We start from the raw sequence: 16539 nt of genomic DNA, 5'->3' as shown, positions 1-16539 counted from the left end.
TATTGATTAATTGTGTGCTATTAGAGTGAGCAATTTACTGGTTAATATCGATTGGTCTATAAATGACATGTAGTCCTATCTACAAACTTACACCAACCTGAGAGTCAATCTTCTAGGAGTCAGAACAACCCAATTCCCTGAGACAATAACACAAAAGAGTATGCGGCACACAGAGTCTGGGCAGCCCTTTCCAACTGCATCTCCAAGTGGAGGCGCAGAGGACTCACTGCTGGCAGACCTGCTGGGGGACACGGAGTGGGAGCAAAGGGGCAAGGCCCAGACCCAGCCTCAGACCTCAGCTGGGGAGGGCCTCCACTGCAATTCAGGACAGAGGTGACTGAGAGAGCCCCTTCATCTCTAATTTAGATGTGGCATCAGAGTCAGACACATCAGTAGAGGAAACAGAAAGATGATTTTTTCTTTTTTTTTTTTTAAAGACAAGGTCTTGCTTTGTTGCCCAGGCTGGAGCGCAGTAGTGCGGTCACGGCTCACTGCAGCCTCGACCGCCTGGGTTTAGGCAATCCTCCCACCTCAGCTTCCGGAGTAGCTGGGACTACAGCTAAGTGCCACCACATCAGGCTAATTTTTAAATTATCTGTAGTTAAGGTCTCCCTATGTTGCTCAGGCTGATCCTGAACTCCTAGACTCAACTGATTCTCCTGCCTTAGCCTCCCAAAAGTGTTGGGATTACAGGCATGAGCCACTGTGCCCAGCCAGATGATTTTCTTTGTATAATCATTTAGAAAAACATTAAAGGAAAAAAAGAGAAGAAAACACATGCTATTTACCATTATAATTTATACTTTCCCAAATGGCGATTTTTTCTGATAAGAGAATATAAAATACTTGGCCACGCAGGGCAGGAAAGGAGGTGTGTATGGGAACAAGTGCACGTGCGGGATCCAGGGTGGCACCGAGTGAGTCTGGTGTGGGAACCGGTGCACGTGCGGGATCCAGGGTGGCACCTGAGGAGTCTGGTGTGGAACGGTGCACGTGCAGGATCCAGGGTGGCAACTGAGGGAGTCCTGGTGTGGGAACGGGTGCACGTGCGGGATATAGGGCGGCACCCTGACTGAGTCTGGCAGGTCCCGTTGTGCGGCCCACCATCATTTGTGGTTTTCAGAGGTTTCTGGGTTTCGCAGACGTGGCTAAGGAATTACTGACCTGTTTTTAAAAATTAACAGAAGCTTGTACATAGTAGGTGGCCTTTTGTAATTTACTTTTATTGCTCAACATTGCTTCTGAAATTTATTCATACTGATGAATATGGCTCTAGTTCCACACGATGATTTATTTCAATCGCTCCAAAGCATTTAATCGATTATATAGAACATAATTCTCTTCTTTTGAATATTGAATATTAAGGTTTTAATAAAATGTTTGGCTAAGTAATACTGCAGCAAACATTCTTGAATGTCTTTTACACACATGTACAAGTTTTTCTAAAGTATATAATTGAAAGTGGGATTGTTGAGTCAAAGGTTATACAAAGCATGTACTTTATCAACTTTTGTTTTTTTAATTTTTTTTTTGAGATAGGGTTTTACTCTGTCACCCAGGCAGGAGTGCAGTGGCTCAATCATGGCTTACGGCACCCTCGACCTTCAATTCAAGGCTCAGGGGATCCTCCTGCCTCAGCCCCACAAGTAGCTGAGACTACAGGCATGTGCTACCACGCCTGGCTAATTTTTGTACTTTTAGTAGAGGCGGGGTTTTGCCATGTTGCCCAGGCTGGTCTTGAACTCCTGGGCTCAAACGATCCACCTGCCTCGGCCTCCCAAAGTGCTGGGATTACAGGTGTGAGCCACCGCGCCCAGCCTTATTAGCTATTGTTAAATTGCTCTGCAAGGCAACTCATGTTCCCATCAGCAATGTGTGCTGCCTACCCTTACCAACTGGTGCTGCCAGTGTGACAGGCTTGTCAGTTTCCCTCTTCTTTAGTGTTTCTCCTGGTAAAAGCCTCCAACTGGAGGCATGGTAGACATTTCCTTGGCCACACATGTCAAGCACACGTGTTCAGAGGTTTACTTTTACAGCCTCGGCAGAGCACAGCCTCAGCCTGCTGATCTTCAGACTTGTCCAAGAGGTGATGTGGAACCAGCAGAGCCAGGGCTCTTGGTTAATGGACAAATGCTGGAGAGGGGACGACTTGCCTGGAGGAACCAGGATAGCATCGTGCTCTAATGCCGTGTACTCTTCCTTCCAAGGTGGAATGTGACTTTGGCTACTGTGAGAGCCAGAGCCAGTTCTTATGATTGCATGCTGCCTGCTATTTGAAATTATAATTGCTTATTTTCTTAGTGTGCTTTATGCTATTTTTATCTCATTATTTTCTACCTTATTCCCCTTCCTGGTGGCCCTCCTCCATTTTCAATGATAGATGCCAGAAATATGCAGCAAAGAAATTCTTTTAAAAATCAGAATCTAAAGTATACCACATAAAACTTTTAACTTTGTGAAAGAAATATTATGAAAATCTCATAATTACTGTACATGACATGTAACATTCTAATAATGAAGTTAGTTTGATATGAGATAAAGATTTTAGATAACAATTACTTTTACTTTTTTTTCTAGGAGTACGATACAGGGTCTATTTGAAAAACTGAAAACAGGCATCACACAACTTCCAAATGATGAGAAAAATAGTCTAATCAAAATCACTCAAGTAACTAATAGCACGTACATAACTTTTCTCCATCTAAGACTCAAAGGGAATATTACCTCTATATACGATACCATTAAAATGAGTAACACGTCCTCCTCCCAGGCTGTGACATCCATTTCCCTGTAAATTACAATCTTAGGAAACTCTGCCATAACTTAGGAAAATAATTCAGAAACCCTTTCCTGGCTGCCTTAAAGACAACAGGAATTATTTTAGGACACACTAGAATGCAAATACCAGGGCAAGGTAAAGATCCTTTCGTTAGTACATTTTTCACCTTACGTAAGCTCCCTTGTTAGTCCTGTTAATAAAATTTCTGATGGTCTCAAGTATTTCCATTGTATAACACACATCAAACCATTGTATATATTTATTAATAACAGGAACAATCAAAGAGGGTAAAAAATAGCCTGTAGAAAAAATCCATCACAATGAACATGCATGGCTTTGTGTGTGATTTTTAAACCACTATTATAAAGCCCCGTCATGCTGCCAGTTCAGTCCCTGCCTCAAGAGGATACATCACAGCAGTTTCTCCATGGCCAAACCGAGGGGCCACGCCCACACCCTCGGGAACAGAGCATGGGCCAGGGAAACGGCCACCCTGGAGATCCGTAACTGCATTAGCAAATTATAGAGGATACAGATACTTAGAAATTAGCTGTTTTTCCCCCTTTAAAAAAGAGTATCTCCATCTCCCTCCTTTCCAAAGCTTTCCAATCATAGAAATAATTACAGAATCACTTCGGTAAAAGAAACTCAATGAAGCATTTGACTGATGTTTACTCACATTTAAACTTAGTGTGATGTGTGAAAAGTCTGCTAACCCCCTAAGCAAGGGATGCTTGTTTACCTTTTTGAGGACACGCTTCTGTAAATGTGGTAAAAGATATTGGGAAGAAAGGCAATTTGGGGAGCGCAGTTTCCAGTGGTTGACAGGCTACCAGAAGCATTCGGAAACCAAACACCTATACCTGAGATCATTTCCCGCTGCTATTTTAGGAGAGGGTCTCTGCCTGGGTTTTTGCACTTACTCCAAGTTAATGAGTACAGACTTCTGTGAGTATGTTGGGCGACCATGTGAGTGACAGTTCCACAGCTTGGGGAGCGTGGTGCAGAGGAAGGAGGAGAGTGAAGCGTCTCTGGGGAAGGTTTGGTTTCTGAGTCTGGAAGGGTCCTTCAGTCTCTACAAGTGGGGGAACCCCTGGGAACTTTACTCTGGGGCAAAAGAGGCCTGAGGGATTCATGCTGGAGCTCTCAGGATTGCCACCAGTTAGAGAAGCAGGGCTGTGGGAACTGGTATTCAAGATGTGGTACAAGCAGCTTCTCTGCGGGAAGTGGATGCAGGTGATGGGGACAGAAAAGGGAAACTTCACTGCTGTGGGCTAGGAGTGCAGCTGAATTTGGGTCTGTGTCTGAAGACACTGATGGAGAATCATAAGAGTTACAATAAATTTGTGAATCTGGAATACATACTTCTTTTAAAAATAGTGTATGAGCTTCAAGTCAGCAACAAGTAAATTAAAAATAATAATAGAGAAGGACTTCTAAATCTGAGTAAATGCCATAAATGGTTAAGGCAGAACTTCACGGAGCAAGAGCCCTAACTTAGCAAACTTTACTGTTACTGCTTGAAAGAGAAGAGGCTTCATAAGTGCTTGCTCAATGAATACACGAAGAAACACAATGGAGAACTTGTTTGTTTCAATACCATCAGATGTAAGATCTTCTCATGGGCAAATCCTACCCCTGGACACAGCCCAGTCCTAGAAGCTGTATTGCAAAGCACAGTTCCCACAGCGCATAGATCCGACGGTTCAGAAATACTGAGTCATTTGGTGGGGAGCAGTCAACGAGCAAAACCACCACCAGCAACTGTTCTTTCCGCTGGGCTGTGCGGACTACGTAAGGGACACCGGGCAGTACTGGTACGTAAGGGACCACCGGGCAGCAGGGACGTACTGGTACGTTAGGACACCAATGGTCCTCCAGAAAAAAACTTTTTCATCAACCCTTTTTTATTGTGGGCACATTTATGAAGAAATAAGTTTGTAAGGCATGGACCCTTGACACACCATATAATTTATACAAATTTCCCATGTAAGTAGATATTCCTAAATACCAGTAAAAGTTAATTGCTTTCATTTTATATTTTAAAAAAAGAATTATGATATTTTTCTCCATACAAAGGAAGCCCATCCATACTGAGATTTTTGGGTGATACGTTGAAATATAGCCTTGAATTCCTTTATTGGCGCATTAATAATTTCCAGTCACTTTCCTTCTAAAAACAGTGAGACATTCTCCAGACATGTGCCATATTTTTCTTCTCCCCTTTAGTTTCTCCATCTCTCCTCTCCCCTTCCTTCAAAGTACAGATGTGAACAGCCAGAAGACAAAGGAATGAGGGAAAAGTGGAGTGAAAAGTCTCCCCAAATCTTTTTTAATTCCCAATTTAAGACCCAGCTCCACACCTCTAGAAACAGTCAACGAATTGTAAGGGCATCTTTTTAATAATAGTTTACTGCAATATAATTCACATACCGTAAAATTCATTTCTTGAAAGTGCATTATTTAATTGTTTTTCAGTATATTCAGCCAGAGTTACGCAACCATGCAGCCAGTACTAATGCATAGAACATTTTTCATCCCCTGAAAAAGAAACCCAAATCCATTATCTGTACCACTCCCCTGATCACCCCCAGCCTCTGGCGCCACTTAATCACTTTTCTTTCCGCTATGAATTTGACCTATTCTGATCATTTCACACCAAAGAAATCATACCATATGTGGCCTTTTGTGATTGCTTTTTTCCACTCAGCATAATGTTTTCAAGGTTTCTCATGGTATAGCAAGCCAGTCAGCTGAAGCTGAACTTCATCTCCTCTGCGCCTTGCTAGCGGTCGAATCTGGGCAAGCAGCGCGGACGGTATCTGCTAGGGGGGGGTTTCGGGACACCGGAGACAGCAGGGACGGTACTCCTACGTTAGGGACACACAGGGCAGCAGGGAACAGTACTTGGTACGCAAGGGGGACACGGCAGCCAGGGACCGGTACTGGTACGTTAGGGACACCGGGCAGCAGGGGACGGTACTGGTACGTTAGGGACACCGGGCAGCAGGGCGGTACTGGGTACTAAGGGATCACCGGGCGCAGGGACCGTACTGGTACGTAAGGGACACCGGGCAGCAGGGACGGTACTGGTACGTAATGGACACCGGGCAGCAGGACGGTACTGGGTACGTAAGGACACACAGCAGGGACGGTACTGGCTACGTAAGGGACACCGGGCCAGCAAGGGACGGATATACTGGTACGTAAGGGACACCGGGCAGCAGGGACGGTACTGGTAACGGTAAGGGACACCGGGCAGCAGGGACGGTACTGGTACGTAAAGGGACACCGGGCAGCAGGACGGTACTGGCACGTAAGGACACGCGGGGCAGCAGGGACGGTCACTGCAACAGAAGCGACGAGGACATTTGTTTGGGGCCAGCCTCTACACCTTTGCAGATCTTAGTGTTTTAATCTACAAAGTGAGCATTTTGGACTATGTTAAGTTTTTCAAATTTTAAATAGTAAAATTCATCCACCTTTTCCCCAACCCCAAAAAAAGACATCTCAAGAGAGACTTATGTATAAAATAGATCCCGCTGAAATGCTCTGCATGACACTGGCCCTAGCAAGTCGCCTCTGCAGGCCATGCCCAGTCACCCCGAGGCTCCTCCCTGGAACCCGAGGGTTCTCAGAATCACAGTTTGAAAACGTGCTAGATTCGATTTGCATTCCTATCAAATCCTTCCTTTCCTTTTCTGTCATTGCAGAGGAAGAAAGTTCCATCTTTCCCAGACTCATCTTGTGGTTTCGCCTCCTCACTCTTTGCGCCCCCTCCCCTGGAACCGCCCCTGCTCTATCCTTTTGTATGAGCTCCTTCTCTATTTCTTTAAACCCAACATTCTGGTGCTACTTCTTTATCAAACAAGTAGCTTACCGACAGGGGTCCTCTTACTATCATTCCCTCATCCCTTTATTTATTCAAGAAGACGCTGTGTACCATTCGGTGCCTGACCATGCTGGGTCCTCAGATGCACTGGTGAACAAGGCAGACGCTTCCTGACTGTCATGGTGTTTATTACAGATTTTTCATTTTTGTAGGTTGGCTCTGTCTCCCCCTACAAGTTACAGCATTTGTTATTGACACTGATGACATGTCACCTCCCAGTTCATGCATATAATGAAGTCAGGATAAAATCCAAGTAACTGAGGCTGCTTTGCCAAGGTTCGGTACTTTTCAAAACAGGCTTTTGGGCAAGACTCCAAAGAAGGTTTTTTTTTTTTTGGGAAAAAAGATCAGGGATCAAAGGAAGTTAACAATCAAGACTGAGAAGAATATAAGAAACTAACTTTTGAGTAAAATGGGGAGGACTCTATTTTTTTTTCCTTTAGGCTCTCTTAGGAAGCAAGAGATCTGCTGACAACAGAACACTGAAAAGTAGAAAGTCAAAGAGAAGTTTAAAATCAAAAGAGAGAGACTCGAAAATCCAGGAACCCAGGGCACGATGTCCCTGCATGACATCACAGCAGAGTGCAGCCCCCGCCTGTGCTTCCCAAAGGCCCTCACACTACCGCAATCTGGGTCATCTCTGTCGGGAGCCGGGCCCCACGCGAAGGGGATCAGAGCCGGGAGCCGGGCCCCACGTGAAGGGGGTCACAGCCGGGAGCCGGGCCCCACGCGAAGGGGTTCCAGGTGGCCTGGTCAGTGCAGCAGGCAGCCCCCAACCCATACTGAACCCAGGAAAGCTTCTCAAGTGGCACAGAAGTCACAAAACCACACATAATAAGGATGTGTCTGAATTCAAGAGAACTAATCAATTAAGGAAAAAATTTTGTTATTTTGCTAAATGCTATTGCTGAAGATCAAGAAATCACTCCTCTCCTGTGGTTCTGCCTCAGGATTTCAGTCTCACAAACATCAGTCATTTCTGGCAGAATGCGGACAGGCTATACCTCCCTTTCTTTTTTTTTTGAGACGGAGTCTCAGTCTGTCGCCCAGGCTGGAGTGCAGTGGTAAGATCTCCGCTCACTGCAAGCTCCGCCTCCCGGGTTCACGCCATTCTCCTGCCTCAGCCTCCCGAGTAGCTGGGACTACAGGCACCCGCCACCTCGCCCGGCTAGTTTTTTGTATTTTAGTAGAGACGGGGTTTCACCGTGTTAGCCAGGATGGTCTCGATCTCCTGACCTCGTGATCCACCCGCTTCGCCTCCCAAAGTGCTGGGATTACAGGCGTGAGCCACCGCACCCAGCCATCTACCTCACTTTCAAATACAGAGGCAGAGGTGATGGAACACAAAAGGAACTGGAATTATTTTCTTCTGAATTTCACTGTAGTCTTTGTGCAGCGAAGTGATTTACATATCACCGTTTTCACACAAAAGACAGTCGCTTCTGAGCGGGGACTGAGTCACCTGCTACTCCAAAATAAACCTCAAAACATTTTCATTTTGAAGTTTTCTGTTTTAGTTCATAGGCTAACCTTCACCTGTCATTTCAATGGGCTGTAAAGTTTAATCCTCAAGAAATTTCTAAACTTCTCAACTATTATGTCTTTAGGAACTAAAATTTGCTTAAAATAGGTGAAATCTGGTTGGGTGCAGTGGTTCACGTCTGTAATCCCAGCACTCTGGGAGGGCGAGGTGGGTGGGTCGCCTGACGTCAGGAGTTCAAGACCAGCCTGGCCATGGTGAAACCTCATCTCTACTAAAAATACAAAAAATTAGCTGGGTGTGGTGGTGCGCACCTGTAATCCCCGCTATGTGGGAGGCTGAGGCAGGAGAATCGCTTGAACCCGGGAGGCAGAGGTTGCAGTGAGCCGAGATTGCACCATTGCACTCCAGCCTGGGTAACAAGAGCAAAACTCTGTCTCAAAAAAAAAAAAAAAAAAAAAAGGTGAAATCTGAACCCCGGTGCAGAAGAACTAGTAACAATTGAGAAAACAAGATGGGGAACTATTAGAAAATAAGTAAATTAGGAAATTCCATTCTCTTTTTTGAAGGATGATAGGTGAATATATGTCCTCCAGATTGTTCACCCAAATTGAGAGTGAGTCCGGACCATGTGCTGCTGAAATTCAACAGTCAGGGTGAGGGCTGCATTTCAACACGAGTTTCAGACAGCCGGTGGGACTTATTCCCAAAATCAAGGACCTCACTGTCCAAACCCCTTCAAGACAGTGCATTTTGTATTTTTAGTAGAGATGGGGTTTCACCATGGCCAGGCTGGTCTTGAACTCCTGACCTCAGGTAATCCGCCCGCCTCGCCCTCCCAGAGTGTTGAGATTACAGGCGTGAGCCACTGCACCCAACCAGATTTCACCTATTTTAAGCAAATTTTAGTTCCTAAAATTTGCATGCAGGCATGGGAGCATGGCTTTGCTAAGTCCACTCTAGGCAACCGTCTGGATGAGCAAGAAGAGCAATTCCACAGCCCTCTAAGGAGACGGCACTGGGGAGCTGAGATTCGGCGTGAGACGGGGCTCTCATTTCAGAGTACTTACCCGATGGCTGCCTTAGGATTCCTGAAGGAAACACATACGACAAACTTCCACTATTTTCTCCTTCATTTAAAAAAGCTATCCAACACAATTCCAGCTGTCTTTAAGACTATAAATTCACTGGAATCAAATCAACCTGTACAGCAATGGTGATCCAGTATTAATGATTTATTTTTTATTTTTTTAAGACGGAGTCTCGCTCTGTAGCCCAGGCTGGAGTTGCAGTGGTATGATTTCGGGTCACTGCAACGTCCGCCTCCCGGGTCCCAGTTCAAGCAATTCTCCTGCCTCCGCCTCCTGAGTAGCTGGGATTACAGGAACGCACCACCATGCCCAGCTAATTTTGTATTTTAGTAGAGACGGGCTTTCACCATGTTGGCCAGGCTGGTCTTGAACTCCTGACCTCATGATCTGCCCACCTCGGCCTCCCAGAGTGCTGGGATTACAGGCGTGAGCCACCACGCCCAACCATGAATTTTAAAACCTTATAGAATTCATGACAAAGCTTAAAATGTTCAGAAATTCACCCATTCAATAAAATTTTCTATACAAAATGCAGAAAATGCAATATATTTTAAAAACGAACACAGATCATTTCTCTCTATTACACATGATGAAGCGTACTCGATCAAAGTATATGCTGCTCTGAGTAATCTGACCATTTCCAATAATGGCTTTTTAACTAATTAGGCTTAAAAGTATCCATGTACTAATATGATGCTTTTTGGTGCACAGGACTGGCATCTACTCCAACAAAATTCTACTTATGTGCAAGAGCTATGAATAATATTCAAAATAATTAATTTCTAGAGAAAATATTATGAAGGCAGGCAAGACTTACCACAACACTGAAATCAAACACATCGTCACTTACGATTAGCTGTTTCAATCCAACAAAAGATTGTTCCACTGAGTCGGCATTGAGGACTTGTCTCTTTGCTGCAGCTTTTTCACCCAGAAAGCGAAGCATCAAGTCTTTAACTGCATCTCCCTGGGAAGAAGAGAAGAAAAATATGTCAAGACAATAAAATGTCAGTTAAACTCAGCTAACCAGAATGCATACCTAAACAAAATTTCTTTTTTCTCCAGTGGCTTATGGAGGTAAAAGTAATGGTTATAGTATTGTAAAACTTCAATTAACCAGAAGCTAAATTACCACAATTGTTAATAAAATGCATAATTTTAGAATTGCTCCTTATTCTTTTTACTTTTAAAATTATATCTTTATTCACCACTGATCAGAAAGCATGTTCTTTATTCTGAAGAGGAAACGGTAAATCCTGCCACCTACCACCAGGCTTGCAGTGAGAGGCAAAGCCAAGCCAGCAGAGGGGCCTCAGGTGAGGGGCCTAGGGAAGCCCAGGAGAATGAAGGTGACACTGCTGGGGACCAGGGGCTGCACCACACAGTGGCCAGACTCGCGCTGGTGCAGGCAGGCCTGAATAGTCTTCCCAAATCCCATCAAGGCCCCCATGCTTGCCTGGACCTCCAGGAAAGCCGTGAGGGCTAGGGGTAAAGAAGTCAAATTACCAATGGCCCTCTCTTCAGTGCTGAGGTCACCAGCCAAGCCAAAGGAAAACTGAGACCCCCTTTCACAGCAGGTCCTCGATAGCCTCGCTGAGCCAAGCCCTGCTCCAGGAGCTGGTGGGCTCACTTCATGCTGCAAGCCAGGGAAGAATCCAGTTGCCTCCGCACGGGACTGTTTCTGCCTCCTGACCCAACTCCTCTGATTATACTGATCTTTCGACGGTGCTGAAGAACACTTTAAGTGGAATCTGAAGCATGCCACCTACTTTAAAGGGAAGACACAGAAGGGCAAGGGGAGGGAACCGGTGCTTCTGTATGGCCTGGGGACAGAAGAGATGTGCCAATGACCTGTACTGAGCAGGGAGCGATCTCATAGCTGGTGTCAAGCCCAGATGCTGGGCGAGCTGGCCTTCATGAGCCTCAGGAGTCAGCACGGTTCGGGGGCCCCAGGGAAGGGCTTGAAGTGACCAAGTCTGTTGCATGGGGACAAACTAGTCATCCCAACAGTGCAGAGAAAACTGTTACAGTCCGCGGGCCTCAGTGCTGTTTCGGTGGCTGCACCGCAGGCCGAGGGAGAGTCCAGGGTAAGTAAAGGCTGCTCACAGGACGCAATGCTCTCCATGGGCAGCAGGAGAAGCCTCTCACACACAGCGGGGACCAGGACACAGCCCTGGACCATCTCTCTCCCTTCTGGGGGTGCTGCTGACTGAGGAAAGGCACCTGGAAAGGGGCAGCAGCATTGAGGTCCCTGAGACACCTGAGGCAGGGGCAGCTGGGGGGATAGAGCAGCCCAGGGGGAAAGGGCAGCAGCACTGAGGTCCCTGAAATGCCAGAGACAGTGAGCAGCCTGGGAGGAGGAAGAAGTGGCTCTGAGGTTCCTGAAATGCCCGGAGACAGCAAGCAGCCGGGAACTGGCTGGACTTCCCGACATGTGCTCTGGGCATCTGGCCTGCAACAGCTGCTGACAGGGACACGGCACAAAGGCCCTGCAGTCTCTCGGGTGAACAGAAGAAAGACTCAAACTAGGACAACCCCAAGATGGGGGCGGAGAAAGCCAAGGTCTCTCCATCCCAGCACAAAGCTGCCTCCCAGCCGCAGGGAAGCTGATGCTCATGCGGCAGGCGGGCCACCGGGAGCACCAGTGACTGAGGGCGCAGAGATGCCTGCGTGCCCCCTGCCTGGACTTCACCACTGGCTCAGATCTCTTCCTATTGTTCTCCGACCCTCTTTTTGAGAGGGGAAAAGAAAAGCATAGAAGTTGTTTCTCCTAAGAAGCAAGGTTATTTCAATCTTTCGCTCTCTCTCAAAATGGTGACACTTAAAAGAAGAACAATACCTAGACCACGAGAGCAAGAGAATCAGAAAAGCTGCTGACGTTGCTTCTCCACGCTTCTGCCTCCCTCTCTACCGGGAGATATCAACGGCCTGTGGCAGGAGGGGCCGGGTGCTCCAGGTCACAGGTCTGTCTCTTCCCTGGGTGCTAAACCTGGTGCTCGCAGAGGCCGACCTCACGTTTTCTCACACTGAGACAAAGACCTAGGGGTAGCCGTTGTATAATTTCTGCTTTCAGAGTGTAAGGTGAAGTACTTCAAATACCAGATCCACAAAATCAGCTAACTGATCTAGCAGCAATAATTACAGGGCAAAATAAAAGAGTTCAGACCCAGCGCTCCATAAAGCTCTGCAAAAACGCAACTCTTCTCAGACAAAGAGCATCTCAGCCAGAGGGCAGTGAGCTGGGTGAAGAGCAAAATCAAATCGCAATGCCAGGGACGGAGGGCCAATGCAACTCCTCCATCCCTGCAACACTCTCAGTGAGACCATGCTGCAAAAAGCTCTCACCCTTAAAATTCTCTGTTAGTTAATATTTTACTTACCACAGCAAGTTCCTGAGATATTAGCATATGCATGACTATCAAATATCCCATCAGCGGAGGGCCAAGGATGTGACAAGCGTCTTAAGACAAACCTCGCCCTTGCTGTGTCGCTAACGGCACAGGGAGGTGGAGACGCTGGTACTGCATCTCCTCCAGTGGTTACAGTGCGGAGGGGAGGGAGCTTCCCGCAGGGCTTTCTAGAGAGCTATGCTGCTGCACCTGGATGGAATCCAGCTAGAACCAATGGCAAACCATTCAGTGAGGGTCTACTTTATCCAGGGCAAGGTTCAGGGAACACGAAGGAGATATATGAACATATCACAATCTGGGACTCGTTGTGATCTCACCACCCCATTCTCCTGGTCAGGTGCATTTATGGAGGAGCAAGTGGCTGTTCTCACAGCTGACAGGCGGTTAGGGGCCTGGCTGCCTTTCCTGCAATGGGGGAACAGCCTCAGTTGTCCCTTCTTGATTTTCATGTGAAAGACAAAACAGAAGCCAGAGCAGCGGACTGAAAGCTTACGGGCCTTGCTGCCTGGGAAGCCTAAAGGCACAAATGCTCGTGGGGTAGAGCTGCTGAAAGGCAGCAGGCCTGCACCTGGCACAGAACTCGCTGAGCTTTCCCCACATCGCCAGTGCAGAAAGGTGCCTGTTATTCTCGGAGGGTCTAGCCTCTGGCTCCAGTGTTTGCTTACTCCGGGGAAAAATTAGACCACCTGAACCAAAAATCCAACAATTAAAACAAAACCCAAACCCAAACTCAAGGATGTGGAGAAACTGGAACCCTTACACGCCACATCATCGGTGGGGATTCAACATGGAATAGCCATTTTAGAAACAGTCTGGCGGGGCCTCAAAATGTTGAACAGAGTTACCATAGAACCAGCAAGTCCGTCCCAAGCTATACATCCCAGATAGCTGAGAACACACAGACACAAACACTTGTGTGTGAATGTTCACAGTAGCATTACTGACAATAGCCAAAAGGTAGAAACAGCCCAAATGTCCACCAACTGATGAACGAATAAAAAGCAGCAGTAATTTTCTTCTATCCATTTCAGGGTAACTGGGACTGGACTGTCTTGATGTGCACAACTGCAATATTGCTCAGAGGAAATCTAACAACTGTCGTCACACACAGCAAAGGACTGTGACCCGAGAGAAGGAAAACATGACTTGAACTCTTGAACCCAATGGCACTTTTTGGACCACACTACAGGAGAATCCCAAGCAGGGTTTGGGATGTCAAGGAGGTTAAGGCGGACGGGCTGAGGAGATTGAGACTGTACTCAAATATGCTTTCCCAACATTCTTATTTTGCTAAATTACTAGCAACAATGGAGGGAAAGTGTGAGAGTGTATGTGTGAGAAAGAATATACAACATTATCTCTATATAAGTTCTACCTGCATAACCCTTTGTGGTTTACTCTAAAAACCCAGCTACAACTTATAACATAATTTACTAGAAAATGGTTTTGGAACCTACTTACAAACTGGATAATTCTTATATCCAGAGACCTAGACAGGAGGGAGCTAAGCAGAGACAGGGTTTCTGTGGGAGCCCTTGAGTTTACTGCTGATCACTCAGCTATATGTGCAGAGGGTGCAGCTCTGAAGACTGGAAAGGACGGGGCGCTGTGAGCTGGCAAGCCCAGAGCTCACACGGGGCTGCGGGGTGTTGAGTGTGGGTCTGCCATGAACGGGGCGCTGTCAGCTGGCAAGCCCAGAGCTCACACGGGGCTGCGGGGTATTGAGTGTGGGTCTGCCATGAACGGGGCGCTGTCAGCTGGCAAGCCCAGAGCTCACACAGGGCTTCGGGGTGTTGAGTGTAGGTCTGCCATGGACAGGGCGCTGTCAGCTGGCAAGCCCAGAGCTCACACAGGGCTTCGGGGTGCTGAGTGTGGGTCTGCCGTGGACGGGGCGCTGTGAGCTGGCAAGCCCGGAGCTCACACAGGGCTTCGGGGTGTTGAGTGTGGGTCTGCCATGGTGAAGTGCTGTCACTGAACGGAAGGGGCAGTCAGTACAGACTTCAGAAAGGTCACCCAAAAGTAGAAGCTACTACTCTAAAGTCATTCTAAAAAGCCTAAAAACAGACATGAAACTAAATCTGTAAATAAGTTACTTGCTTGTCAGAATAAAGGACAAGTCTTTTCAAAGGAAGATGAAAAAGCTAGACACACAACCTGAAATCCACACCTCCTAATAAAAAATTACTAGACATGTAAAACATGTGTCCCATAACTAAGAGAAAAGTACATAAAATAGATCCAGATATTACACAGATAATGGAACTTTTTTTTCTTTTCTTTTTTTTTTTTTTTTTAAAGAGGCCTATGTTGCCCAGGCTGGCCTCAAACTTCTGGGCTCCAGTGATTCTCCTGCCTCAGCCTCCTGAGTGGCTGTGACTACAGGCACACGCCACCACACCCGGCTCAGAAGAGAACTTTAAGGGGTCTCTTATAAATGTTCTCAAGAGCTTAAAGTAAAGCTTGAAAATGATAAGAAAAGAAAAATGATACAAAGAAGAACCACATAAAAATTCCAGAGATAAAAAACACAGAAAAGTCACTGAATAGCATTAGTTGCAAACTAAAAAGTCAGAAGAAAAGATGAGTGAACTTAAGGACAGCAATAGAAATTCTAAACTTAACCACAAAGAGAAAAAGACTGGAAAATAAAAACAATAACAAAAACAGATCCTCAGTAACTTCTGTGGCAATATTAAGCAGTATGTATACTTGGAGGTTCCAGAAGTAGGAAAGAGAAAAAAAACAAAAAATACCTGAAGAAATAATGACCAAAAATTTCCCCAAATTGACAAAAATGATAAACTCTCATATCCAAGATGGTCAACGAATGCCAAGCAAGATAAACATAAATCCCATGTGAAGGTACGTCAGAACCAAACTGCTGAAAAACCAGGGATAAAATTGTAAAAGCACCTAGAGGAAAAATATGCAATTAGGCACAGAAGAGCAAGGATAAGAATTACTACAGACTTCTCATCAGAAACTATGCAAGTCAAAAGACAGTGGGATGGCATCTTACAAGGTCTACAAAGAAAAAAAAAACCTGCTAACCTAGAATTCTACATACTGTAAACATGTTGTATATTCAGCAAAAATAAGCTTTAATAATGAAGATGAGGCTGAGCATGGTGGCTCATGCCTGTAATCCCAGCACTTTGGGGAGGCCAAGGCAGGCAGATCACTTGAGGCCATGAGTTCAAGACCAGCCTGGCCAACATGGTGAGGCCCTGTCTCTACTACAAATATAAGAACTGGCCAGGCGCAGTGGCTCACTCCTGTCATTCCAGCACTTTGGGAGGCTGAGGTGAGTGGATCACTTGACATCAGGAGTTTGAGACCAGCCTGACCAACATGGTGAAACCCCTGTCTCCTAAAATTACAAAAATTAGCTGGGTGTGGTGGCGGATGTCTATAATCCCAGCTACTCAGGAGGCTGAGGCAGGGGAATTGCTTAAGCCTGGGAGGCAGAGGTTGGAGTGAGCCAAGATTGTGTCACTGCACTCCAGCCTGACAGAGTGAGACTATGTCTCATAAAAAAAAAAAAAAAAAATTAGCTGGGTGTGGTGGTGCGTGCCTGTAGTCCCAGCTACTTTGGAGGCTGAGGCATGAGAATCACTTAAACCTGGGAGGAGGAGGTTGTAATGAGCTGTGATTGCAAAACTGTACTCCAGCCTGGGCGACAGAGCAAGATTCTGTCTCAAAAAAAAAAAAAAAGATGTAATAATTTTGAAATTAATAAAAGCTGTAAGAATCTGTAGCTAGTACACCTACACCCCAAAATTAAAATTTCTGCCCTTCAAAAGATACCTAAGAAAATGCAAAAACAGGCCGGGTGCGGTGGCTCAAGCCTGTAATCCCAGCACTTTGGGAGGCCGAGATGGGCGGAT

At 46.1% G+C, this 16539-nt stretch overlaps 1 protein-coding gene across 1 annotated transcript in view; it reads right to left on the bottom strand.

The window, feature by feature from the left end:
* Positions 1-16539, bottom strand: part of TRAPPC12 (trafficking protein particle complex subunit 12) — a 100787-nt gene that overhangs the window by 69881 nt on the left and 14367 nt on the right. Inside the window, 1 exon segment of the mRNA XM_017860308.1 lies at positions 10093-10209. Within this exon segment, the coding sequence (XP_017715797.1) occupies positions 10093-10209 (117 nt within the window).

Source organism: Rhinopithecus bieti, unplaced genomic scaffold (genome assembly GCF_001698545.2).
Source record: "Rhinopithecus bieti isolate Rb0 unplaced genomic scaffold, ASM169854v2 scaffold_51905, whole genome shotgun sequence".
NCBI classification, from domain to species: domain Eukaryota; kingdom Metazoa; phylum Chordata; class Mammalia; order Primates; family Cercopithecidae; genus Rhinopithecus; species Rhinopithecus bieti.
The sequence above is the reverse complement of the archived record's forward strand: the minus strand, read 5'-3'. Positions and strand labels throughout refer to the sequence as shown.